Genomic DNA, 27828 nt, shown 5'->3' on the forward strand with positions numbered 1-27828 from the left:
ATTTACTTAGGATGGCTTCCCCTTTCAATATTAACATGATGTTATGAAATCCAAAGGTCACATGTTATTAATTCTCAATTCTTTCATATATGTATCAACAACATTGGCGATAATTGACGGACTCTAAGTTAGGTTTGTTCAGTATGAATCTAGAAAAAAACCTGCTTGATTCCAGCAAGCTGAACGGAAGAATAAAGAGCTGATACACTTTGCTGATGACATAAGAGTTCTTGAAGAAGCCGCTAAAGCGAGTGTGGAACAACTTCACAACGAGATCAACACGTTGTCTAGCCGAGTCACTGCATTAAAAAGAGATATAAATACCACAGCCCAACAAGACATTAGAGAACAGATGGGGGACTTTTTACAGGTATTTTAAAGTGTAAATTATCTTGTTGTCAGATACACACATATACTAATCTTTGTAAAAACAAAACATGTATGTTAAAGGCTATCTAAAGAAAATATATTTTTGGTCCTACGAGCCGAATAATCTGAATCTTCTTCTTTCGTGACATTAGTTTCATAGCATTTCAATTAGTTTGTATAATTTATATGTTTTATGTTGAAGGTGGCAGAAAGAGAAATATCAGCCCTGAACAAAGATATGGAGGAAGTAGAGAGCTTGAGGAAACAACTGGCAGAGTTCTTCTGTGAGGATTCGGTCTCCTTCAAACTGGAGGAATGCTTCAAGGTAGTATTTGCTAAATTTCTTTTAAAGATTGTCTAAATTAATGTTATAGATCTAAGACCACTCGTTTTTAAAATTGTCTACTCTATTCCGTAGAATCTGAAAATATTAGTGACATAATAGCTTAACCATTTTTTATATTTAGGACAAATTCTTTTATATTCAGGACTAAGACGTGTACAATAAAACTTGTTAGTTACGATGTTTCAGCTTTCCCTATAAATCTAAGCCATCGTTTCTCAAGCGGGGAGTCGCGACCTTTGGGGGTCGAGTTGGTTTTAAAAGTGGGCTGTAGTCTGTTAAAAAATAATAAAAACATAGTACATATAGGTAAAAAAGATTCGGTAAAAATAGTGCGCTATGTACATTATTATAATTTTACAGTGACGGGGTCGCAAGACTGTTTAACTGTTTACTTATCTTTGTGGCCTTTTTGTGGGTCGAGACATAAAATAATTTGAAAAACATGGTCTAAATAGAATTGATTTGAATTAAACATTTTGTACATTGTAAGTTAGACCTTACCAAGCCTTAAAAGCGTTATTTCAATTCAGGATACTTCAAATTCCTAAAATCTTGTTCTAATATTTTTATTTGTTTCAGACATTCTCGTCGTTCTGCAGCAAGTTTCGTTCAGCGGTGCAAGAAAACGAGCGTCGGCGCGCCAATGAAGAGCAAGCTGCGCAACGCCGAAAAGCAAGGGACGCCGCCACTGCCGCACGAAATAAAACTGGTATTTTACAATTTTTATTTCAAAAGCTAATAATAATCCAGCGACGCTAGAACTCGGTCTATGATTGCATCGGTTTTCGGGTCATTTTCTTTTATAGACAATTAGGTAATCCGCCTTTTGCGCCTGACATATGTCGATTTTTTGGGATTTTAAAATCCTTTAAGAAAGTATTCGAACACACTGTTTGAGTTTTGAAAGACGAACGTTTACGCTACTAAATCAGCTTGTTTCTAAAACTAGAAATACACTGCCATATAGAAGTGAACCTTAAGGATTTAATTAAATATGAGACTTTCAAAATGTCGCACAATTGGAAAATACAATTTTAACCTGAGTTTATTTAAATATACATTGAAAAAACTAACTTGGCAAACTAAATTGTCTTACAGGTGGTAGCATGTGCAGTACGCCTGTATCGGAATGCGAGTCGTTGATGGAGTCACTCCTGTTGGATATCAGGAACGGTCTGGGGCGAAGGTCACTTAGGAAGCAGTCCAGGGATCCTTCACCTTCACCAGGTTTTATATTTTTTATACATTATAAAATAATTAGCACACATTGTAGTCGTTCACCAAGTCTCTGTTTTTCTGGAACGTGTTTTTGACGTGACAACGTCTTATAATTCGATGGAGCCGGCTGCACGTACGAAAAAACATGACTCATGCGGCGTTACCTCGCTCTGAGGTGATCCATTTAAGGTTTGAAGTGCAAGTGAGAGCACGGGACGAGCGACAAAGAGGCACAATCGGCCTCCGCGTTCGGCTCAATTCAATTGTGAATTCCATTTTAACCTCCTTCTCTATATTCATACAAAATATCTATCAAACAAATAAAATTAAAAATTTCTTTTGAAACATACAACCATTCCATCAGTATTTTCTTATGACGTTGTCACGTTCAACTATCGTCAGTAAACCGACTTTACAGACAACCGATTTTTTGTTTTAACTTTTCTCGATATTAATGCCTTATTAAAAATCCTGTTCCAGACGTGACACCGACAGGCAGTCTGCGCAGACGCAGCCGCGCGAGTCCTGGCGAGGATGAAGAAGGTTTGCTAGAATTCTTGCGACACGCATCGCCCGCTGCGCCTGACCTACGTGAACGCAGCGCTTGGGGTAGTCTTGGTAAGTTTTTGACAGACTGTATTACACCAATATAATTATTATAATTTAAATTACAATTTATATATTTTATATTTATTTTTTTTTCACATCATTTATTCATATAGGTAACACTGTATTTTTATGAACGGCAATAGAAAAAAATTCTCTTAAATTGGAAATTAAAATTACCCCCAGTTCTAGAATTAAGAGTAGAAATGTATTATAAAAATAATGATTATATATCATTTATTAATATTTTTTATATAATATGTTTGCTTAGTTAGAACATTTTTTTTCTGAATGAGCAGAATGTTCTTTTCGGTGTTTATTAAATAGGTACTACTTTTTATAATGTTATTAAAAAATATATAACATTATGATATGAAATAAAAAAAACCTCGCATCGATTAAGTCAGTCTACATTTAGTCATTTTTTTCTTACTAAATTAAATTCTACACAAATATTGTATAATATTGTATACAATGTTACAAAAATTTTAGGATTTTTTATTATTATTAGATCGTTCATGGTCCCGACGCGGTCCCGTTCGCGCGAAGCTGGAAATTCCTGAGAGAGAAAGAGAGAGAGAGCGTCCCGCTTCCCCTCGCGCTCCCGCGTCTCCAGCTTCACCCGCACCACAGGATAATACCACTACTAAACCACGGTAAGGAAATTCAATGATGCTTAGCGGGGAATAATAATTAATATAACTTAAGATTAATGGGTGTAAAAAACCAGTAATCACAATGACTGCTTTGTGTATATATTTGTTGCAAAGGATAAATAATGAAACGTGGACTTTTAATCAAAGTTATTTTAGTTTTTAAAGGGAGTTGTACTTATTAAAACATAAATTTTAATATTTTTCAAATAATTGCTACTAAGATTATGCAAAACATGTTAAGGTAATAATTAATTCAAATTGTGTGTTGCAGGGAATGGCGTCAAAAGATTGAGTCGTGGCTGCGCGCAAATAGTCAGGAGGAAAAGCGCGATGCTGAACTGCGCGAGCGCACCAGACGTCTGCTCAATAGACGCTCCTTGGAAAACGAGTCCGGTAAGAACAGTATTAATTTTGAGTTAACTCAAAATTTCATCCGCATCACCTGGCCCGGTCTTCCATGGTCGTTTTCACTAGACATTTTCTTTTGCGAACTAGCGAACTATGGAATTGACTCCCGGTGGGGGTCTTCCCTGAAAGATACGACCTCCAATTGTTTTAAAAAAAGGCTACTCCTTCTTCAAAGGCCGGCAACGCACTGACTAAAATAGGTGTCCGTTTACCGCCCTATCATATAAAAAAGACGTAATTTAAGTTAGGGAAAACTCCTTTAACTATAATTATTTTTGATTTAGGCTTTCTGTATACATAATATTTTTCTTATCAATATAATAAAAGTAATTTACCATGAAAGTACTATATTTTTTTATAATTTACAATAATATTTTAATTCTCAGAGAGCGAGCGCAGTACAGCCCTAGACCCCTTACCCGAAAGTCGCGGCGATTGGCGACCTGCAGTGCTTCGAGATACCGATGTTGTGCGAACCATTGAAGCTGTTGAAGGTAATCGTCAAATATTAATGAATATGATTTAGGCTGCCTACGCACTGGCGACCATGGTCGCCGTGACCTGACCGCGGCGGCCAGTGAATTCTGGACTTTATATGGCCATCGCTATTAGCCCCTACGCACTTAGCGGCCAGCGACCAGCGGCCACCGTTGGCCGCGGCGTCTAATTTGATGCCACGCGAGGCCGTCCGCATGTCGCGCTTGCCTACGCACCGGCGACTATGGCCGCGGCGGCCTGGCAGCGTGTATGGTCGCCAGTGCGTAGGCTGCCTTAGATTTCCTATTACCTATAGGACGTTTGGGAAATATATAATTATGGTGTTTCTTATGATTTGCTACATTTGGAAGTTAGCATCAAATAATATATTTACTCACTAAATATTTTTCCATGTTAAACATTATTCAAGTGACGTTTTCGTCCAGCGGATTGACGCCTCTTTGCGAACATTCAAATGATACTAGTGAATTTTTTACTTGGAGTACAATTAACGTCCTTTTTCAGATGTACAACCTCCAGTAAAGGACAGAGTTCCTTGGAGGAAGACCGAGGAAAATGAAGAGATGAGACGGCTAAGAAGACAAAGATCGAGACAGCAGATCGAGTCATCTCAATCTCTCGTTGCAATCAGTGAAGAGGAGAAACGTAAGTTACCAGACATCACTGTGACTGACGCTAAGGTCGAGAAAAACGATAGAGTCACTATCGACTCAGATAATATCGAAACGCCTCCCGTACAAAGAAAACTCTTCAATCCACCCCCCGAAAAAGAGCCTTGTAGACGCCTGCAGCCATCCCTTCACTCATCTAACACCGAAAAAGCGTCAACTGAAATGAAAGATCTATGCCAGGAAATATTGGGAGATGGACAATTCGACAGATTTTCAGCCGCAAGAAGAACGAGGAGATACAAGAAAAGCACAGAATCGACGCCACCTGAAGAAGAAAAGAAAGAAGTAGCCGAGCTAGTTGCAGAAACACAAGTCCTACGACCATCGAAACTAGAGGTCCAAGTTTCATACCCTATCGAGGTTCCAAAAGAAACAGTGAAACCCGTCGAGACCGTGAAAGATGAAAAAGAAAGCAGACTAAAAAGATGGCAGGACAGATTAAAAAACCAAAGCACAGACAAAACTCCGACCAAAGAAAAATTACCCTATTCGAGAATGCGACGGCAGACGTCTATCAACCAAGAGGACGTCCAGAAAGCGATACGAGAATTGAAATCACCCACAGAGAACCCCACTGGTGTTTGGTCTAGGAGTGCCTACAGGCGATCGATGAGTGCTAAGGTTGACACTAAAAAAGAATCAGAAAGAACGACATCTCCTCGAATACCGAAAGTGAAAAGCGAACATGAATTAAACGATGAAGGTTTTGAAGAGACGCAAAGTCTGAATTCTGAAAGCGCATCACAAGGTGCATCATCCGGTTGCAACATTGAATGTGATTCACCCATCCCCAAGAAATCGCCAGATATTCCAAAGAAAACTCCCGCCAAAGATCTTAAAATTCCACCGAGAACTCCTTTGAATCGAACTTTCTCGAATAGAGCGAGTTCGTTGCGAGTCGAACGGTCCGCGTCTAGAGCATCGTTGAGAAGTTCGAGGAGCTCTTTAAACAGTTCAGCCTCAGTTGCGACCGTAAAGAGGGCGCCTGTAGCACCCAAACCAGTTCCAAAACCGATCCCAAAGCAAATATCAAGGATGCCAGCATCGAGATCGTCATCGAGCGGTAGTTCCATAGCTTCGAAACCGCCGGTGAAAACCCCAAATCGATCATCGAACTTCATGAGACCAACGCAGGCGTCCAAAGGGCGAGGATCCCTTCAGCCGACCGTCGTGAAAAATGTCAAATAACGCGATTCCTAACTGATGTTACACAGATATTTTTTGAAGTTCATAAAGAACAGATAAAAAATATGTTAAGTCGGACATCGAATGTAATCTGCGGCCATATAAGGCATTATTAGTAATTATTAAATGTTAACCATTATTATTGGAAGCTTCAGATGTATTTAATGGTGCTTGAATCTCAACAAATCTGAAGGTTTCAATGACTGATATTTTAAGTTAAGTTAACGTTAGATCTGTTTAAAATTATGTTTAATTTATTATCGGGCCCGTACGTATTATTTACATTTATATGTTTTCTAAGGAAAAATCCAAAAAAGAACAATGTTTATTGATTTATTGTGCCACGATATAAGTACGGGTATTTTAAGCATAGACCAGTGAACAAACCAGTGACTTGGGACTCAGTCCAAAATATAATTTTGGGTCAGACATATTGTTAACCTGAAAGTATTAAAAAATACGTTGATATTGAAATAAATATGGTGCCTTCACTGTTAGATTTTTCAATTATCCGTCCAAGTTACAATTTTGTGTAATAATGAACAAACGACAGACAATATTATGATCTGCTTTTTAGTTAATTGTATTATTAGTACATTTTTAAAGTCACAACAAAATTTTTGAATTTGGAAATAAGTCAATAAATTTCCCGCCGGAATATAAAAAAGTATTAATCTCGAAGCATCAGCGACGACAAAGAAGGTTCTAATATCTATAAATGAAAGCTACTTTAAGATTAACACAATATTTTATTGTATGCGTTTATATTTACTAAACTATACAATAAAGTTATATACCACGATTTATGTTTTATTAAATCTCCTTTACTATTCAAAATAATATTTAATGGCGGCTATACATTCTCCACGAGACACCACAATATTCGCCAAGAGCGAGTGTACGTGGCTCTTGTTTGATCTCGCCTTTATTGATCTTGGGCGACTGTCTTTGTATTTGGGTCCTATTTGTAGTGTTTGCATTTAAACTGATACAACGATGCATGGTGTTTGTTCACCACAAGAGGTTGAGACTGAGCGAGTATATACAGCCAGCATTAATAGTATAAATATTTCATAACAATCCCTGGTCAACCAATTCTATGACTAAGTCTGTCATTTTCTTTCGGCATACTTCGTTGGAGGTATGAACGGGCTTAACACTTTCTTGAGATTGAGTTGCTTCACTTTCCTAAAAATTACAGGTTATCTATAAAGAAGTTATTAAAATATAATCAAATTTCTAAGGATAATTTTACCTTTGCTTGATAAACATTAGGTGCTTCATTACTATCACACGTCATGATTGGGTACATGTCTAAGGCTGTCCCAAGGCCAAAGCGACTACTAAGACGAAACTCTTCTTGAATCCTACAAAAAAGATTTCTCGTCACAATCCTCTACATATTAAGGAAAGTTGCTTATAATGATTGGTTATAATTTTAAAATTATCATAACACGGTTTTATTGGTACTTTCTGAACAACTACAACGAAATACTTGTGTTGTGAATTTTGTTTGACACATGTAATTTTTTTGATTTGAGACATACTGGTTTCCTCACGATGTTTTCCTTCGCCGTACGAGCAAGTGTTAGATGCGCACATAGACACAGAAGTTCATTGGTACACGGCCATATCAAATCTACGAACTCAGGAATGAGCGACGCTCGCTGCAGCCACTAGGCAACGTTACGAGAATACTAAGGCCCTTTCTCCACTGTTCCGGTCCGGCGTCGGATACCGGAATGAGTCATGAGAAAAATATCGGAAGGCCGGATTGCGCGTCTCCACTATATCCGATCCGACAATAATCGATACTTGTATATTTATCATGCAACACTTATGTTAACTAAAACCCATAATATACTTTATTTTATTAATAAAACGTTCTAAATTCTGAATATTTTATTGCTCTGGCAAGTTTATTACTTTTTTTATATTGTCTATGTTAAAATATTATAATCTACTTAAGAAATAGTTCAATAATACATACATGGTACAAAAATATAAATAAATAGCAATATAATTGGTTGGTTTGGTCCAGGTTATCCAGATTCTTTCAAATTAAAGAAACTATAAATAAACCTGTGAATAATAATTTATAACCTCAAGGATAATTCGATATACTTGGACCGATAAAACACCGCGTTCCGATCTAACAAGTTATCGGATCGTTAAAAACCGGATGCCGGAGTAGTGGAGAAGCACGTAAGTACTGTTGTGAGTTTCTAAATCGGATCGGTAATTAACGTTTGCCGGACCGGAGCAGTGGAGAAACGGCCTAAGGACCAATCATTCAATAGCTAAAAGCTTACTAGGTTGATACGTAAGTATGTAGAATGTTTCTTACATGGTTGATAGGGTATCTCTGTCAAATGCAGCAGCGCCACTCATTGACACCACTCGTTCATACAATTCATCTGTGTAGTACTCTAGTAACGACGTCAGATGATCAGCTCGTTGTTGGCGATCAAGGCATAGATAAATTAAATAACACAAGTCCAAGGCTGGCGATGCATAGCGGGCCAGTTGAAAGTCCACTATGTACATCTGTAAAGGAGTAATTTCAGTATGTCTAAGGAAAAACAATGGGCTTATGACAGATTAAAAAAGAAAACATTTTAGATTGATTACTCATAATCATAAGTCACTCATGACTATAAAATCCACACAAATAATTATTTTAAATTATGTTTAGTATTGGATTTAAAAATTCAACATAAACTTAGTTCATAATTTTAAAAAACCCGCCAACACGCTTCTCGATGCAAGATGGCGTCGCACCAGTCCATACTTCGTCGTCGACCATACTTGTATGTTGTAATAATGAAATTATTATACAAATACAATTATATTATACTTCGATCAAAAACAGTATCTGACGAATTGAAACTCAAAGATAGTATGTGGATTAGACAGATAATATCACATTATTTACACGCTACGTCACTGTCTATTTAAATAATCTGTAGTCGCATTGTCGTAACAAAAATTGTTGTAACTTTAAGGCTAACTACATAACGTTTTATTAAGTAATATTTTGCAAATTTATCTCAATAGCACAATCTTTCATTCTGTCTATATGACATATGTCATAAAACATCAGCCCATTCTGACCTATAGGTCCTACGATTAAAGAAAAACTAACACAATCCTCGAACGTGTTGAGTCGCGACAAACGACGTATATAATCATTTTTAAATATTGTACTACGTCCTACACTGACTAATGATTGTTATTTATCCAATTGCTAAAATACTTAGATAGATGAGTTTTGAGAGTTATCTGAACTAGCCTTAATAACACTTAGGTTTTAATAAATTAGTAAAAAGTTATACGCGCTTACTTCAGCAATTTGCCCATCTTTGTAACGAAACAGCAAGTTATTAGTCCAGCAGTCACCATGGCATATTACAGCTAAAGGTTCCTTCGGAGATACCATATCAACCATCGTTTGAAAAAAGGTATCCTCATTGCAGAAGTCCTTGAGCTTTGTCAAGTATTTATCTCTATCAGAAGAGTCTCTCAACTCCTGCTCTACCATGAAAATTGCATTTTTCGTAGCTTCAGTGTAATAACTTCTGTAATATTCCTCATTTTCCGTAACAAAAAACACTAGAAAAAGTTTAAGTTATTATAATATTAAGAAAAAAAAAAGAAAAAAGAATTCCAAATTTCGGAAATACCTTCAGTTATTCCGTCCTGAATATTTAGCAAATCGTAAAATCCTTCTGGATTGTAACACTTCATAGCTAATGAAAGTGAATGAAATTGTGCTAAATTTTTCAACACATAGTAACACTGGTCCACCGTCAAACCTTGCTTCCTATCGGGCATCACGAAACCCATCTCCTTTAAATCTTTTAGAATAACCAGATCATTCTGTGCAAGGTAACATTTAGGGATACTTCTGAAAGGTTGGGGCAAGTTCCACTGGTCTTGAAAAGAAGACAGCGCTGGCCAGATTTTTGTATAAAATGCAACTTCATTACAAAATAGTTCGTCGCTTTTAAATGTGTTTCGGCGCAACATACTCTCAGGAAGGCATTTGTAAATTATAGAGCCTGACCATGGCTCGCTTTCATTCGAGAGTTTTTTGTAACCTTTAAGTGTTATACGGTACACCATAGATGTATAGTTGTCTCCACGCTTCGACCCCGGGGCGCCCTGTTGAAAATATTATAAATCATATTTAAGATCTCACTTACATCAATCGTCTTTTTGATCAAGCAATTACTAGCCTCAAATTCTTCAATAGTAACATCTGGACAATCTTGTTTCAGTAAATCCTGTAAAAATTCTAATGTAATGGCTGTCATTTTTTGGACTACCTATATCAAATGAATTTAAACACCAAACTAATCCCGAGGGAATCAAAACAAGACTACGATAACTTTATTGAAGCAATCATCGGCTCGTTGTGCAATGACATAAATAGGGAGACCAGTTTCATTTTATTAAAGTTTTACTGTTTATAAAAGAAGAGCAGTAAATATCGCTTTAGAAGCCATGAAGTATTTTGTTAAACTGATTTAAAGAACTATCAGTAGGTATTAACTTAAAAAGACTGCGTATAAATAAACTTTAGTATCCTATAACATAATATAATAACAAACATGATACAAAAATCAATATTTGACAGCTTTTGGATCTAGATTAGTAAGGTTAGTGTTTTTAGTACGTCTTTAAGAATAAACGTACTTTATTGACGTGATAACGTCTTTAAAATCGTTTTAGTCGGGTGACATGTTCAGAAACCTACGTGTCACACCAAAACCTCATGAGCGCGATCGCAGGTATAACGAGAGAGAGACGGATCCGACGGGACCGATCTCCCGTCTCATCTCGAGCGCTGCCAGTCATTCCGTGAATGTATGAAGAAAAATGTAAGTATATCATAGTCGAATAAGTAAACTTGTCATTTTACACCCGAAATTTATCATCAAAAGTGTGAATAAAACGATAGATGTAATTTAAAATTTGAAAAAATTGTTATCTTCATTAATTCCTTACTTCCCAAAAACTTATATCACCAATAAGTACGTATACGTTATCACGTAATCATCTCGATCGTAAACCTACTTTACAAACAACCAATATTTTTTTTTTACTTCAAGTTATTTTTAGGTATTAAGAAAACCAACAGTAATATTTTTATACCGATTGTTCGTTTTTAATAAGAAATATGGACACTCTACTGTTGGGGGAAGTGATATTGAATTGCAACATGGATTACAGGCAGTAGGGTCGGTATATTGAATAATAAGTTTGACGTTCTCGGATCTGTTTAAACCAAACTATACAATATAATATCTAAATATTATTAACACAAATTTAAAAAAAAAAACGAGTATTAGCGCTGAGTCTGAGTCTCGAAGAAGTCGAAAATTTATTGGATTTTGACATGTACGAGACAATGTTCGCGCTAAGTCTCGTTTCTAAATCTTACCCTACGAGGCGAGGCTTTGCGATGTATGACCTCTGTATATCAAAAACATAGCGTCTCGAAAATATTCGCTGAAACTCTAAAGTTTACCTACTTTATTAGGTATATTAGGTACGTAGGTATGTACCTAATATACCTAATGGAAAAAGGAGAGGTAATTGTAGTTAACCATTGTCAATGAGAAAACAAAAATTTAAAAAAATTGCTTAAATCACTAATTATCACGCCCAGACACAATTAGTTACATATTAAAAAGTGTTAGTTAAGCGCCTGTTTGTTCTTACAACACCACCATTTTTATAAGTAGTATCTCCTGTATAGAACCAAGTTTTTACCAGTTTGGCTAAAATAGTTTTAACTGGAATATTTTTTCTAAAATATTATCCTAAGTAGAACAATTATTCCGAGTGGAGGAGGAACTGCTGCAGCTGAAAGGGGCTGATTGATGGGAGGTGGCACAGGATAGAGAGTGCTGGAAATTTTTCATTTCGGAGGCCAAGACATTTTAGGTGCAGAGCCAGCGGCGTGAGCGAGTGAGAACAATTTATTATTACATAAAGTATCATATGTGCATGGTACGTTGTTCCATAAACGAACAAATAAAATATTCATCCATGCTATGATTCCATGTAAGTGAATCAGATAATTAAAAAATTTATCAACAATTATTATTTAAATAACTAAATCAATCTTTAATTAGACAAATCTATGGTGATATTAATTTATCCCTAATGGGAAAGGCAAAGGACTTTGGTCCATACAGCCAGGACAAATCCATGAACAGATTTGACAGTTGACACACCAGCACAGCTATAGGTGATTGTGTCGTTGTTCTGCTGCAGTAATCTGTCACTCGTGTCAGTAATCAGGATTCAGGTGCCACTTGTCAGCCCGTGTCAGCTCACGCCTCACAGCTGTTACTTTATTACTTGTTTTCTACGGTCTACGCAACTCAGCGAAATAATTTTACTGAATCACCTAATTTAATTACATACCTACGCAAAACCTGAGGGTTAAGTAATACTAGACTAATTTTGTCTATTAACGAATTGATTAAAGATGCCTGCGGATCAAATACAATATTCAGAAAGGTATAGCGATGACGTCTATGAATATAGGTAAGCATGTATAACATTTATCTTTGAGTTTAAATAGAAATTCAACGATTTTATAGCTTTACTTCCTTATGATCCTTATTTTTATCACCACTATATTCAGCACCCCAGGAAAATATAATAGTTGTGTGATAATGTTATTTCTCTGCATATAAAGTGCAAGCAATATGGTAATTTTAGAAAATCTTCTATAGTTTAATTATTTATTTCGTACTGCTACAGCTAACCTTAATTATATACATAACCCAAAAACAATTATACAAAAAATATAGCCAGTGTAACAAATATTTTCAGACATGTCATCTTACCACAAGATATTGCTCGTCTGGTTCCTAAATCTCATTTGATGACAGAGACTGAATGGAGAAACCTTGGTGTACAGCAAAGTCCTGGTTGGCTTCATTTCATGGTACACAGTCCAGAACCACACGTTTTATTGTTTAGACGACCAAGAACTGATGTTCCTACCCCAGTGAACAATTTAGAATCTAGTTCAAACTCAACTGTTAAGGTGTGATAAGATATCGCCTTTAGTTAATTATGCCACAATACAATTATAAAAAATTCTTGTATGATTATTCTCAGGGATATCATTATGATTTATGTTATATCAGTCTAGCTTAATAGACAGGAAAGGGCATTGTTTATAAACCTCAAAGTGCAAACAATATTAATAATAACAATAATTAAATTACTTATTATTATAGCAGAGCTTTATTTTAAAATATGGCTTTAATTTTCTGTTTAGATTGGTTGTAATAAAATATAATCATCATCAAAAATATCGCAGTAAAAAATCTTTTAAGTTAAGCCAAATATTTATAAAAATGTAAAACTTTATTACTCTCACTAAAAATTAGCTAATAGCTGTTATATATTACTTAATGTGAAAAAATAATTGTAGCTAACAAAATTAATAGAAAACATATTTATATATCTCATGTTGCTTGTTTGATAATGTTATAAGATATGTAACAAGAAATTGTAAAGTTATTATAACCTGTTACAAAAGAAGTTCCTGGGGGCTGTGTTAATTGCGTAAAGTATTATCACCATCATAAATGGAACATCGTTTTGTTGGATAAAATGAGCTGGTAACACATGACTGATAAAGTGCTGTAAACATAGTAGTTCTAATAAAATTATTTATTAAATGTTTTTTTTTATACTTTTCTGTTACATTGCATATAATATTAATTATAAAGAGGGAACTTATATGCCACTCTGGAAAGAGTGACAGAAATAATATGTGTCTGCTATTGTTTTAACAATAGAAAATAAATCTATTACCTCTCTACAATAATCCATTAAATCTGAATATTAGTAATTATTATGTTTCAGGTACGAATTAGTAGTAATAAGGTCAATTGGTTACTAGTAAGTACAGTCCAATAATAACTACTCAAGTTCACAGTACACCCTAGTTAGGTTCTCTTATACATGTATTGTCTAATGAAGCAGTGTATAATACAGAGTAAACAGATCAATTCAAGGCAAGGCAGAGGCTAGTGCTCAGAAAAAGTGTCTGTTACAATATATTTTTTTGTACATACATTGTTTATGAATAGCAATTTTTTTTTTGCATAAAGTTAGAGAATCAAGCAAGGTGAATTGTACACTTTTAGGTCTGAAATTAAAACAAATATCACTATGCAGAATGTTTATTTGGATTTAACATCTAAAACATTATAAACACAGTAAAATATACAAATAAATGCCAAAGTTACTTCATAATATAGTTGCCAAAGAGATAAACATAATTTATAACGCAAGAGGAAACTAATCATCCTATGTTAAACAAATATAATAAAATTATTAACAATATATTAATAGTTAAAATATTTTTCGTTTGTTAAGTAATAATAATAATTGTGCTTTTCGTTTTCTTAAAATCTATATTAGCCAAAAATTATTACACTTTCCTAAAATGGAACGGAAATTTCATAGTTGATGTTTAAAATAATTAACTGCCATATAGGCATCATCTTTAATGACATTAAAGAAGCTCAAGTTTTAATGAATACCTGAAGGTAACATGTTAATAATTAGAAAATAAGAGATATTTTTTCTCTTTATACAGATGAAGAGACAAAATATTCTATATTCATGTTCATTAAGTTCTTGAGGTTGAGCTCAAATTAATGTGTACATTAATGCCATTAAAATAATAGAACAAATATTAATAAAATCAAAATGATATGGTTAAATCGGAAGTCCTTATTGTAAATTAGTTTTAACAGTCACTTAACATTCGTATAAAAGTCATCTCTCCAATATAATCTTATCTAAAAAGGTAGGCGTCATCTTAAATATAGACACACGTTATAAAATGTCAAAGTGGCCACAATCAGTAACACTAGGAAGTACGAAGGAAGATCGTGCCTTTGTTATAGTGAAGTATTTGATTACACGGTTCCTTTGTCTCTACGAAGAGTTCTACTATGTCAGACCGCGAAAGGCGAAAGAAATCCACTAATTTATAGAAGCTGGATTATTAATATTTCATCATCTAACGATACATATGTTTTCGATAACTCGATATATGATAACATACAATATGCGCATAAACAACATGCTCCATATTCATTTGGCTACCTCTAAAACTACTGCAAAAACTTTTAACGAATTCATTAACTACAGCCACGCGTTCGTTGGCATAATATTGTACGTTGAAACTGTTCTTTACTAACTTTAACAATACACTTTCCACTAAAACGTAGGCCCTCTCGACTGGCAAAGTTACCTTCACCGAATTGCGGTTAAAATGTCTCAAAATTGGTTAAAGCTAAAATTGTGATTATATTAAAGCTCAGCTCTCATGTAAACGACGTCAAACTTCGCGCCAAAGTCGATGTCAAGTGTCAACAACGTGACGTGCCGTTTTACGCGATATTTTATAAACGCGCTAAATACAGCAAATTGATATGGCAATTTACAAGAAGTGATATGATTATACAATGGATATTGTACTAATAGATATGTACTTAAACGATAATATATTTTTTACCAAGTGAAAAATTTGGTACAATTTTAAAAGTATAAATGCTCATTACAAATGTCTTTTTAGATAATAGCAATCGCTCTGGCAGCACGACCGATAACAGCATAGGTACTTGGGGAAAACTGAAGGGTAAAATGGAAAGTAATATGACTCAATCACGATACGTACTGCAACAAAGGAATGCCCTTATTTATACAATAAGCGTTGCATACAACTATCGTCTGCGAACCCTAGCTACCAGCAAATAATCAGTATATCTGATTACTTCGTGACTATCCTGTTAAGGCTGTGCCCACGACCATAACCTAGAGGCTCGTCTGATAGCTCTATACAGTGTGTCTCTTTCCATTGAATAATAAAACAGAAAAAACATTGTACAGAATCATCAGTAAAGCTGTGTTAAAGCTTGGTTCGATTAGTGAAATGATAAAGCTTTTGTATAATAAGGTGTAAAGATTTAGCTTGTGCAGGTTAGTGATGAGTCGAAAATTAGTAGGAATAATGTAAGTCAAATTTAGTTCTAGTGTCTTTGGTCCAAGATTCGGTTGAGATGCCAGAGCGATTGTTAAGCACCTTGGCGCGTTTTGATGAAATTATTCTTTTTCCTCTGGTTTTCCGTTGGTGTACCGGGGAGGCGCGTGGGAGTTCTGATTATGTTGATCCTCCGCCATCACCGATACTAACTCTTCGACTGCTTTGCCAAGGTCATCTGAAAATAAAGAAAATTTATTGATTTAAGTTTACTATTAAATATCTCTAGCTCCGAAGGCCAAACCGGTGAGTGATCCCGAATGACTGATGACCCGATGAAATCAATGCGTCTAAAACCAGATCACAAGTGAACTTTACAATCAAGATTTATCAAGATATATATATAAAAATTCACTGGTATCTTGTTACATCTACCTACTGTAATATTTTTGAAGTCAAACTTCTTTATCGGCGTTGGAAAAATTACCGTCACATTTTTCGGTTACGCGCCATCTTTTTCTTGTCCCTACCACGGTTGATCCGACGAGATTAAACGGCATTAATAACAAAAATATATAATAACGATAACAATGATAGTAATAATTACAATTCATGAAATTCTGTAATAATCTTACTAGTAATAAGGTAAAATGAAATAATTGTATTTGTATTCATGTCTATGATAATAAAAGCCTTTTGTTAAACTTTATCTAATTTAACTTTATTCAACCAATTTCTGTAAAGTTGCATATAGTAGATCATTTTTCGAAAAATAAGGTCATAAAGAAGTTTCACTTCTTACGTGTGTACACCTAGTACACGCACACATTTTTAAAATACTTGCTCTATCCCTTTTTGACAGAATAATAGCAATTGTTCATAATTTGCACATTTTATTATTACCTCAAGGTATGCGTCCTGTTTAGCAGCAGAAACAAAATTCTGTATTATTATAGATTCTCAAACGCAGGTAAAAAACGTGTTATTCATGCAATCAAAAATACTAGTGAAATTAAAATAATACTCCGCAAAAAAACGACGATGTGATCAAAATAAAGCAATGCTATCTATAAAAGCAAAAAAAAAACAACTTCTATTAATACACAACAACTAATCTCAAATAATTTGCTCGGCATGTCGCGTAATTATAGTTTTATATATATGTTAACGTAAAATTGTAAAAACCGTTAGATTGTAATCTATCGGTTATCGGTATTCGGTAGATTGTACTACACTAACTTAGTTATCATTCAAACTTCTTTGGTCAATTACAGATTAATTTTACTTCCCAACAATTTCATATAACTACCGAATAATAATACGTTAAATTGCAAGTACATAGTATGTTGAGTTGACAATCTTTCGACAGTTTACAATCTCGCGAGATAGATTACAATCTAACGGTTTTTACAATTTTACGGTGACATATACATATGAGTATTATCAAATTTGTTCTATACATAAATTCTCGTTTCTTTTAATATTTCTTGAGACTTAATAAAAATAGCTGGTCACATTATAGTAAGAAAACAAGATGAGGAAAGTAAAGATGTGAAAGTGATTTCAGAATTTTAACTGTCAAAAGTTATTTAAAGATTATAAATAATGAAAGTGGTTTACAAACAGTCAGTCTGTCAACATGTCTCAAACTGACCATGTTTGACACGTTAATGCATTTGACAATCACGAATGATAAGGACAAAATATTGCTATTTTTATTATTAGAATTTTCAATAGGTTATATATATGCCGAGCAAATTAAGTCAGTCCCGAACCTGCGCAATGCATGAGCGAGTGAAGGGCGTGAGGTGGCGGAGGGGGGCGATCACCGGACTCACGCTCGCCCGCAGAAACGCCGTCTTTCAACACAATTATATTGTTACTTCACGTAATAAATCCAATGTAATACAAATGAATAACAATAGTTAACGTAACTCCATGTAGTCTATTCGAATTTTCAATACTACACAAAGGTATTATGTACGTTTTAAAAGGCTCCTCCAGATGTACAGTGTGATTAAAGCACGCTAACCGGGTGTGTGGCACCAAGTTATCATTGAAATGGAGGCTAGTCGAAAAAACCTGTAGAATCAACTGTAGGTATGTATCGCTAATGAATAGAGCTACACCCGTACTCTGTAACCACCAATAGAATAGGAGTTTGACTTTGATGTAGTTATCTCCATATATCGCGCTGATATCGCTTAGTGATCGCGCGGTACAAAAACTCAACAATGAAGTCGACGTCGACTATTAGATATAATATATCGCTCACTGTACGGTGCTGTCTGGTAATGATATTTTCAAATTAAGAATAAACTTCAACGAGTTACTTACTGGTGTGTGCGTCGTGGTAGAGTCCGTTGTGCATCTTGGCAGGTGAGTCCGTAGCGAGCTGTGAAGCGGTCACGGAGCGGGTCTGCAAAGTACCTGTACGACCCGCTGGCGAGCCCGAAGATGGCTGGAATATAAATATACATAAAATTAAACCAAACACATTTACAATAGGTGCCATCTTGACCGACGAAATAATTGAAATCTGTCCGACTTATTAAAAGGTAACTCAAAACAGATCTTAATCTGTTATGAGATGAAACAGATGTTGTAATAAAATATATGCTTAAGAGGTAAGAGAACAATCATATCCAAATATTTATACCACGAGGTTGGCTTGATGCGTTCCAGCATCAAATAAAAATATTTAGTTCGCAGTATACACATTTTATATAAAAAAGGCCGGAGGTTTTTCCAATAAAATTCTGCATGCATGTTGATGTATGGCAAAGTGCACGATAATTTTTAGTATGCTTTGCTTGCGTAGACCTCAATACTTATCTTAAAAGCATCACAATGATAACTAGATCTTCAATCCGCTAGCACCAGTCATATACACCGTGGTGGATATACATTTGAAGGCCTTTATCCCGGCAATAGGTGAATTATAGACGAGAAAATTTTATGAATCTATGAAGAATACCTCGTCCAGCAGTCTCCTAAGTCTTTGCAGTTGAGCTTCCAGCTGTCGGTTGTGTTCCTCGAGGATTTGCATGCGCGCCTCCAGCCGTCCCTTATGTTGTCGAAGCAAGCGAGCCTCTGCCATCATGTCCTGCAAATGGAAAATCACATTACAGAACTATTGGACTGGGTTTTTTTTCAGGTTCAATTTAATTATTTATTAAAAGGGGAAAAAAATCTAGCAAGGGGAACGTAATAGTAGTAGTAAGTATTTAATAATAAGACTTTAAGCATAAATATTTTCTAATCTCAAAGTTGTTACCTGGTCAACAGGCGCGTTCCTGTTCTCATTCAGAGCGAGTTGGTCTTCGGGCGTAGAGCCAGGAGTCTGCTTGGCCTTCAATCGTTCGTACTCCGCTTGTAGGCTGGCGTTCTCTTCTTCCAGCTCCCTGAAAATTAAAGTAGGCATTTGGTTAATAATTTATATTTCCGTTAAAAACGTTAAGCAACTATACCATATGTCGCCGATTCAACGCGATTAATAATTGCAAAATTGGTGTCACTACAGTCTTCCGACATTTTTACTTAAATTTAAACACGGTCAGTGCGCACGTCCGGTGCAGGCGGCACTACTGAGTACTGACAAATTGACTTTGACACATTGACATCCTACAGATTGTAAGATGACTATGATATTACGTGGTGCCGCCATTCTAATAAAACAAATGACATCGTGTTCTTTTATAACATAATCTTTGACTTTTTTTTTTTTTTTTAAAGACAATTCACACCAATTGACCTAGTCCCATGCTAAGCTGGTGAAGCTTGTGTTATGGGTACTAGGCAACGGATATACATACATATTATAGATAGATATACATATAAATACATATTTAAACACCCAAGACCTAAGAACAACACCAAATGCTAATCATATCGATGTTCGCCTCAGCCGGGGATCGAACCCGGGACCCATGGATTCGCAGTCAGGGGTACTAACCACTAGACCAATGAGTCGTCAAACATTGACATATTATCTAAAAAAAAGAATGATTAATTCTATCTAGAGTAAAATTGCAATAGTTACCTGATCATAGCTTCCAGTTCGTGTCTCTGTTCCCGGTGTATTACGGAGACGACATGGACTGGTGAACGTGGCGCTTCTTCACCCTCTGCTCCTCCATTAAGTGATGCACAGTACTGCGCTATCAGCTGATGCTCCTCATCACTATACAGACATTTTAGTATTAATCCGAGTTCAGAAGCATTAACCTTGTTTTCGGAAGATTTTGGGCTTTAATTGTATTAAATATGGTTTGTTATATTTATTTCCTAACGCCTAACAAAGAAAATTTATACGCTCTTCAGAATTATTAAACATAATTATTAATTGGTCAAAAGTAGTTGAATATCGATAAGAAAAAGGTATATGAAATATACTAAAGTAAGTTTTACCTGTCAGGCGTATCGGCTGCGCGTGCGCCGAGCTCAACCTGTGCTAGTCGCGAGGCGTAAAGTTCCAGACGAGAATGCATGTCGTCACCTCCCGTCGCGCCACCAGCTCCGTGCTGCGGAGACGGCGCTGGGGACTCCAAGGCGTCACCTACACACCATTTACTTTTATAATAATAATAATAATTTATTGCAAGAATATGGTACAAAAATGTGTCAGGTGGTACAATCATAAGTTCGCATATTCTGCCACACACAATGGCGCGCAAATTTGTATTTAAAGGAATTTTTCAATTTTATTACAATTTTAGTAAATATTGCATTCAAATTTTATTTATATAAGACAATAATAGATTTTAAAATTTGCACATTATCACGCTACCGTGTCATGATATCAAGACATAACTTAAAATGTAATAAGGATGTAACATATAGGTATATTTCATAACAAAAGAAAAACGAAATATCTATTATTTTATTTTTTATCCCTATCTCTATATACTGTCTATCTTTATATTAACTAACCTTCCAATACAGTTTGTACGGGCAGATAACCAACTCGCGGATGTTTCTTAAAGTACCGTGCGGACTTGAATTTGTTTCGCAATGCTCGGGTGAAGTCACGCACGTCCTCGCCAGATGTCGTCTGAAATTTAAGTTTTATTAATACCATTATTAAATAGTAAACTGTAAACGTCAGTTAGACATGTAGATTGTATTCGATATTTGAATTCTAGACAGAAGTGACATCAAGTTTACTAAAAAAGATGGGAACTTATAACGTCACTTTGTGGTCTGTATATTATGTATGTTATATGTAAATATAATTATATAGGCGGGTGTTTATGTGTATTTATAAATAATACGTTGAAATTTTATTTATTAAGTAGGTACCTTCATAAAACAGAAGTAGCAAAGGGCGAGGCATATAGCAAGATGCACAGATAAAAAATGGTCTTTAAAGACTATATGAAAAGGTACAAGGGGAAGAAAAGGGGGCCCTAAAAAAAGGTGGATAGAAGATATAGAAGCGTTAGCAGAAAACAAATGGAGGGAGATATAAAGCCATGAATAGAGATATTTGGAGAGGAGAAAGCTGGAGGAGGCCTTTACCCGTGAAGGGGTTCCCATCAATAGAAGAATATCGAATAACAAATCGAAACTGTATTTCTATTCAACATTTGTAAATATTGGTAATAAACGGGCTTTAATATTATTATAAATAAGTAGGTACATAAAATAGTATGCAGTTTAATAGCTCTTAATAAAACAAATAAATTAACGCAATACATACAGCAGTGCAGTACTCTTGCATAGGATGCGTGAGTTTGTGGTTTTTCGCCTTCTTGCCGCTGAAGAAGCACTTTTGACACATGTCAAAGTTGAAGCACTTTAGGCATCGGTATCTGGAATGTAATATTTGAAAATGGAATTAAATTACGAATCTATTTTATTGCTTTCGACATATTACGATGTTAATTTATTTTAATATTTTAAGGCGTACAAAGGATTAAAAATATTATGTACAGGTTTTATTGAATAATTTTTAACGTTTCTATCTCAAAATACCGTTTTATTAGCAAAATTGATCTAATCGAATTTCACTGAAATAGCACCTTAAGATGTCTTTATAATACGAACCTAAAGCCCACAATGGGATAGTCCTTGCATATATTACACTTGGCCTGGTGCTTCGCCCCTTCAGCCGCAGCCAGTCGGTGCAGCACTGGCAACCACACCATGGACTGTGGCTCCCTTTGCAACCACTGCAGGAAGTGAACTGCCTCGATGTACGCAACTTGACCTTCAGCGTCTCGCTCTACGATCTTCTCCTTATCTTCTTTTTCTTTCTCTTTTTCACCCACTAGAAAAGAGCAGTAAGACATTATTGTTAATATAACGATTAAAAATATTGTATTTATGTGTTTTACACACAGTTATGTATGCTCAACAATGAAACAATTGTAATCTCTTTTTGAGATTAAAAATCTATAAATTTTAAGTGTGGATAATATAATTCGTCAAGTTTTTGTATTTCATTTTGAAACGGAATAATTAAATTATAATAAAAATTCATATCAACTAGAATGATATTATTTACAAAAAACTTGAATTGATTGAAAGATATATTTCATTGATAGTGTATCTTACCGGTTTTCCTATCAAGAGTGCTTCCCTTGCCACCCTCTTTAGCAGCAGTCGAGGCCTGTTCAAAGCAGCTCCTGACGGATGGCTCTATATTGGAACCTCCAAATGCTGCTACCTCGCCCAACTGACGAGGCACCTGGAGAGAATTTTAAAATGTATTATTGGTTATAATTACAACATCTGAAGATTTATTATAACCTGCACGGTATACAGCCGGTGAATCGTGATTTGAGACCCTCAACAAAAAAGACACGTCCGCATTATTTTTTTTTCTATTTTCTATGTCTATGGTTAAGTGATGTCCTGTGTGTAGCGGATTGATTTAGAAATATGGCACCAAACACTTTATTCACTATGGTTTTGGTCCGAATTAAATTTTGGTAAAATGCCATGTCTTCAGAAGCATGTAATTGTTGAACGTGTTACGTGATATTTTTAGCTTCTATTCCTCTTGCAATTAATATATTTTTGTAAATACAAAAGATTTATTGTGGTAATACATCATTTGTAGAACATATTTAGTAAAAAATACTGCTGATAGATTCATTTATTTTTTTATACAGGGCGCAAACAGGCAGAAGGCTGACCTGATGTTACGTGATACCGCCGCCCATAGACACACACATTGCCATAGGGTTCGCAAGTGCGGTGCCGGCGGTAAATATATTATATAAGAATTTTAATTGATTGATGCAAAACTGAGAAATTAGGTAATTATTATAGTACCTGTATACAATCGTGTAATAGGAGTCCTAGTTTCCTTTGATCCGCGCGACACGATGGGTCAGCTATTAACCGGAACAAATATCTGTAATACACATTAATATTGTAAATATTCATTTGAGGTTCTCAGCTTTACTGAATTTTTACTTTGTTGATGCGTATATACGTGAATAGTGTCTTTGGTTGTAAAAATACCAAAAAGTTGCACCTTATGGTAATGTAGGTACTTAAGGCAAGAATTCTATGTGATTGAAAACTCACCTATATTTCTCCTCCAGGTGCCCCTTGCACAATAATACCAGCCCTACTTTAAAGCTGAGCACGCGGATCTGCCCGGTCCGCTGGCTGTCATACACGTTGAGCAACCAGTTGATCGACAGATCCAGACAAAGCGGCACATTCACAGCGCTTGGGTTTTCGCCAGCAATCGTCTAAACAAATTTCAATAGTTTAATATTTAATGTTGTGTACCTATAGTTCTTGTATTACTCTGCTAACATAAGTCTTCATATTAAAAGCAGAGTTTATGTAAAGAATATAATTAAGAAAGCAAATATTTATTTAAGTGACATATTTAACAAACAGTGTAGTGTATAATAAAGAAATAGCCGCGTTTTATTATTATTTTTAAATTTAAGTAAATTAAACTTAAAACTAAACTTTCTTAATTCGGAAGTACTTGTCAACTAAATTAAAGATTTTTTTAATTAATAATGAATAATCGAGCAGTGAGATGAATGTAAAACTATAGACGAAATCGTGCAATTGATTCTGTTTGAACATGCGAACGTAATGTCAAGTTCACATTTGAAGTCAATTGTCATGTCATGACATTTATACGTGATGATGTATGTTTGTCATGCGTGACAATACTATCCAATCACAGTCAACTATATTCGGAATAATCGTTGTTTCTTCCTTCTCTGAACAACTTCTCGCAACAACTATATATGCTGGTTGTTTGAAGTAAATACCTCATAGAGTGATGTAAGTACGGTGATCATATCAGGTATATCAATCAGACGGTCGTTCTGCGCCCGCAGCCCGTGTGAGTCGAAGGCTTCTAGCGCCGCTGGCAATTGTAGCATGTGCACTGAAAATATAATTACATTTTTAAATTTAACACTTTGAGATACTTAAAGGTTCTCATAAATCCGTTCTAAATTCTAGCTCAATGATTCAGTCAAATAAGGGATATAAATATTTTTATGTATTTTTTTTTTATGATTGGACAATTCACACCAATTGACCTAGTCCCATGCTAAGCTGGCGAAGCTTGTGTTAAGGGTACTAGGCAACGGATATACATACATATTATAGATAGATAGATACATATAAATACATATTTTAAACACCCAAGACCTAAGCACAACACCAAATACTCATCACGTCGATGTTTGTCTCAGCCGGGATCGAACGCGGTACACATGGATTCGCAGTCAGGGGTACTAACCACTAGACTATTGAGCCGTCATACGTATGTACGTATACTGAGTGGTCTTTGTTTAATGGCATTATTAAAGTAAAAACACAGGTCTAGTATTACGTATCGTTTGGGAAATAGTACCTAATCTTATTGATATCACATAACAGCTATTTCTAATTCTGAGAACTTCAAACTGCTTTCTGAAAATATATTACAAATACCATTTATAGTCCTAAAAATTTCTCTTAGATCTTTATTTATTTCGTAATCCCACAACTAACATAAATTATAAAACAAAAAAACAATTACACTAAAGCGCTATGTATCTTCTTAATACTTCTTTTAAGCATATTTCGCTTCCGGGTTTTAAATTAATTATTGGTAGGAAATGTTTGATGTTTGCATTATACAAAATAATTATTTATTATTTTACTATTGTGATTTTTTATTATTATTATTGTTTATATATATGCAGCCTTAGTACTTACTACATAAAGCCTTCTGCACGGTCCTCAGCTTGAGCGCAGTGCGATACGCCGAGAATCTCACTTCGTTGAGATCGGCCAACGAGTTCATTAGTTCTATCATCTTGGGATGGTCCCAGTGGGTCGTCTCTAGTTCATGACTGGAAACATAACACAATACATAATCTGATCTCGTATGTATATGTCGGGGTTATAAATAATATTTTTAAATGTAGGAATTTGTTTAAACTCTTGAAGTTCTACGTATTATCATCGCCCCTTATTCAAACACTAGCAACTATTTTAATCTGCGATTGCTATTTAATTATAATACAATTTTTTTTTCTATTGTGTGCTGGCTATACTTATTTTACGTTTTTCTTGCCACTTACTTGATATAATATGGTACATTGGCGGGCGTAACCGCTCTCTCCCAAGGCGGGCGAACAGAGCCTGCTAGGAAGCCCTGAGCTGCCCCCGCACCACCATCCCGTGCTACTCCTGCCAGCTGCCGGGCCCGCTCTTCGCCACCCGAGCTTAGAGCTGATACCCTGGAAACATAAGTGGTGATTAATATATATTAAATATAATTTAATAAAATATCTCTCAGAAATATCTTCTAAAGTTGAGAACATGCCAAAGAGAAAGAAGCATGGTGGGTGTAACACTGAGACATCGAAAAAGAGCAGAAGAGATCAGATCAACGACCATTATAAAGAAAATAAGGCAGTTGAAATGGCGCTGGACTGGGCACATGACCAGAGATAGCAGGTTGAAATGGACAAAAATAATTACAGAATAGCAACCACGTGATAGAAAAAGGAAAAGAGGAAGACCGAGCAAGAGATGGGCAGACGATATAAAGATAATAGGAGGCACAACTTGGACAAGAAGAGCTAATAAAAGAAAATAATGGAAACAGCTGGAAGAGGCCTACGTGTCACAGGACACGCTGACTACCTAAAACGGGTCAAGTCAAACTTTTAATATTTCAATGACGTATTAGATTAAGTTTTATTTATGTACTAGAATTAAGTGTTTTTTTATGTAACTTATATGATTGTTATTACATTGTGCTGGGTGTCAGCAATAAAGGCTAATGAAATGAAATATAATTTAAATACTACAAGCCTTTGCTTACTATCTTCCTTTGACTGCTATTTACCTAGAGTTTAAGTCCTCCAGCCTAGCAACAAGATGCTCAGGTAATTGCACATTGTCCCTGCCCATCTGCTGTGCCTGCGCACGGAGCTCGTCCACCTGCCTTCGCAATGGTGGAATCTGCGCACGTGCCCTGGTCACAGCATCCAGTTGTGTCCGAGCGTCTCGGGCGTCGCCAGGTGCCCGCCATGTTGCCCGAGCAGCCTCCGCCGCTTGAACCCGGGATGCGAGCTCGTCTAGTGATGTCGTGAACTGACGTACACGCTGAAAAGGAGATTCAATCGATTAAAAAAAATCTTAACCTCACAAATTTAAAATTAGAACTTTAACATGAATAAGCTCTGAAATAAGCTTTATCTTTGGTGAAAACCGCGGGAATATCAGTTTCGGAGATATTATTATATCTACGCGTGTAAAGAAAAGATTTGTATAGCCGATATAGTTATATAAAATAGATTTGAAAATGGAATCGAATTTAAATAGCATATCCCACAGACAATCCGTTTTAATAAAAGAAATTATAGTAAATTTTTCTGAATGAGGCATTAAGATACATTACAGGTGTAATGTAGCAGAGATAGTAGACCTTGTATGTCAAGGCAGATGACGCTGGCCTTGGCGTCTAGTATTGCCTAGGTCGTCTACTTTGTAAAGACATGTTACAATTACTAACTTAGTAATTGTAAGCACCTCTTGGCCAAGCACTCTTTTCCGTAATGCATATCGCTCTGAACTTTCAAATGTCAGTATTATTTAGGGTAATAATTTTAATTTTAACCGACAACCTTTTTAGGTCTGTGACTCAGATTTTCATGATTATTTATCAATAGGCAAGTAGGTGATAAACCTCAAGTGCCTGACACACGTTGTCCACTTTGTGGGTGTAGGCAAGCCGATTTCCTCACGATGTGTTCCTTCACTGTTCGAGCGAATATTAAATGTGCGCATCGAAAGAAAGTCCATCGGGGATCGAACCTACGACCTCAGGGATTAGAGTCGCACTCTGAAGCCACTAGGCTAACACTGCTCTTATTTAATCATAAACACTTACAAAATTATTATAAAAATTACCCAGAATCATATGGTAACCATATTTTACCAATACGCTCTTTTATATGTTTTCCTCGTATCTATTAAAGCGGTAATCGACACAGTGAATGCATGACTGGAATATCCGAGCTTCTTTAGTATTCCGAAGACGTTGATATGCGTGGGCGCCTCTTGTTTAGAACTTAGTTCTCAGTGACGTGACCTGTGATCGAAGCTGTAGCCAATCGGTAGAAGCTTATTTATATGCTATTCAATCTTATTGAATGAACAGAGAAAATTCACCTAAAATACAGCCCTCAGTGATTCTAGTGTACTTTTAATTAAAATAAAATACAACTCGAATTTTGAAAAGTAAGCGTATTATTCGCCTCGTGTCAGCGTGCGACTCTCATCCCTGAGGTTGTAGGTTTGAACCCCGGCTGTGTACCAATGGCATTTAACACTCGCTCGTACGGTAACGGA

General features: G+C 35.6%; 4 protein-coding genes across 13 annotated transcripts in view; 2 read left to right on the top strand and 2 right to left on the bottom strand.

Annotated features, from left to right (window-relative positions):
- The window catches only part of LOC125053672 (inverted formin-2), a 73538-nt gene extending 66779 nt beyond the window's left edge, over positions 1–6759 (top strand). For 2 of the 3 annotated variants that reach the window (XM_047655164.1, XM_047655165.1), the window contains 9 exons: positions 176–370; positions 572–694; positions 1295–1424; positions 1814–1942; positions 2414–2551; positions 3051–3195; positions 3467–3588; positions 3990–4097; positions 4606–6759. In XM_047655164.1, coding sequence (XP_047511120.1) covers positions 176–370; positions 572–694; positions 1295–1424; positions 1814–1942; positions 2414–2551; positions 3051–3195; positions 3467–3588; positions 3990–4097; positions 4606–5960 — 2445 coding nt within the window. In that variant the 3' untranslated portion in view covers positions 5961–6759. The remainder of the gene's footprint in view (positions 1–175; positions 371–571; positions 695–1294; positions 1425–1813; positions 1943–2413; positions 2552–3050; positions 3196–3466; positions 3589–3989; positions 4098–4605) is intronic. The other variant, XM_047655166.1, reaches the window with a different exon arrangement.
- LOC125053676 lies at positions 6472–10349 on the bottom strand. The gene is made up of 6 exons (XM_047655172.1): positions 10196–10349; positions 9641–10121; positions 9301–9569; positions 8305–8504; positions 7213–7324; positions 6472–7145 (listed from the first exon to the last, which is right to left on the bottom strand). Exons 1-6 carry the CDS (start codon positions 10271–10273, stop codon positions 7029–7031), a joined length of 1257 nt encoding a protein of 418 aa, XP_047511128.1. The 5' UTR covers positions 10274–10349; the 3' UTR covers positions 6472–7028.
- A 1943-nt stretch (positions 10350–12292) lies between these two features.
- LOC125053680 (cyclin-dependent kinases regulatory subunit-like) lies at positions 12293–13669 on the top strand. The gene is made up of 2 exons (XM_047655177.1): positions 12293–12518; positions 12810–13669. The coding sequence occupies exons 1-2, from the start codon at positions 12460–12462 to the stop codon at positions 13030–13032; spliced, it is 282 nt and encodes a 93-aa protein (XP_047511133.1). The 5' UTR covers positions 12293–12459; the 3' UTR covers positions 13033–13669.
- A 491-nt stretch (positions 13670–14160) lies between these two features.
- The window catches only part of LOC125053671 (dystrophin, isoforms A/C/F/G/H-like), a 358079-nt gene continuing 344411 nt past the window's right edge, over positions 14161–27828 (bottom strand). For 6 of the 8 annotated variants that reach the window (XM_047655156.1, XM_047655161.1, XM_047655155.1 and 3 more), the window contains 17 exons: positions 26321–26580; positions 25548–25706; positions 25180–25316; positions 24240–24358; positions 23527–23696; positions 23269–23350; positions 22546–22678; positions 22036–22258; positions 21689–21800; positions 20920–21040; positions 20398–20545; positions 20030–20170; positions 19265–19391; positions 18965–19093; positions 18325–18448; positions 17763–17846; positions 14161–16225 (listed from right to left, as the gene is read on the bottom strand). In XM_047655156.1, coding sequence (XP_047511112.1) covers positions 16110–16225; positions 17763–17846; positions 18325–18448; positions 18965–19093; positions 19265–19391; positions 20030–20170; positions 20398–20545; positions 20920–21040; positions 21689–21800; positions 22036–22258; positions 22546–22678; positions 23269–23350; positions 23527–23696; positions 24240–24358; positions 25180–25316; positions 25548–25706; positions 26321–26580 — 2385 coding nt within the window. In that variant the 3' untranslated portion in view covers positions 14161–16109. Of the gene's footprint in view, positions 16226–16890; positions 16906–17762; positions 17847–18324; positions 18449–18964; positions 19094–19264; positions 19392–20029; positions 20171–20397; positions 20546–20919; positions 21041–21688; positions 21801–22035; positions 22259–22545; positions 22679–23268; positions 23351–23526; positions 23697–24239; positions 24359–25179; positions 25317–25547; positions 25707–26320; positions 26581–27828 lie in introns of all 8 variants that reach the window. The other 2 variants (XM_047655160.1, XM_047655157.1) reach the window with 2 other exon arrangements.

The sequence above is a fragment of the Pieris napi genome, chromosome 11, assembly GCF_905475465.1.
Source record: "Pieris napi chromosome 11, ilPieNapi1.2, whole genome shotgun sequence".
Taxonomy (NCBI): domain Eukaryota; kingdom Metazoa; phylum Arthropoda; class Insecta; order Lepidoptera; family Pieridae; genus Pieris; species Pieris napi.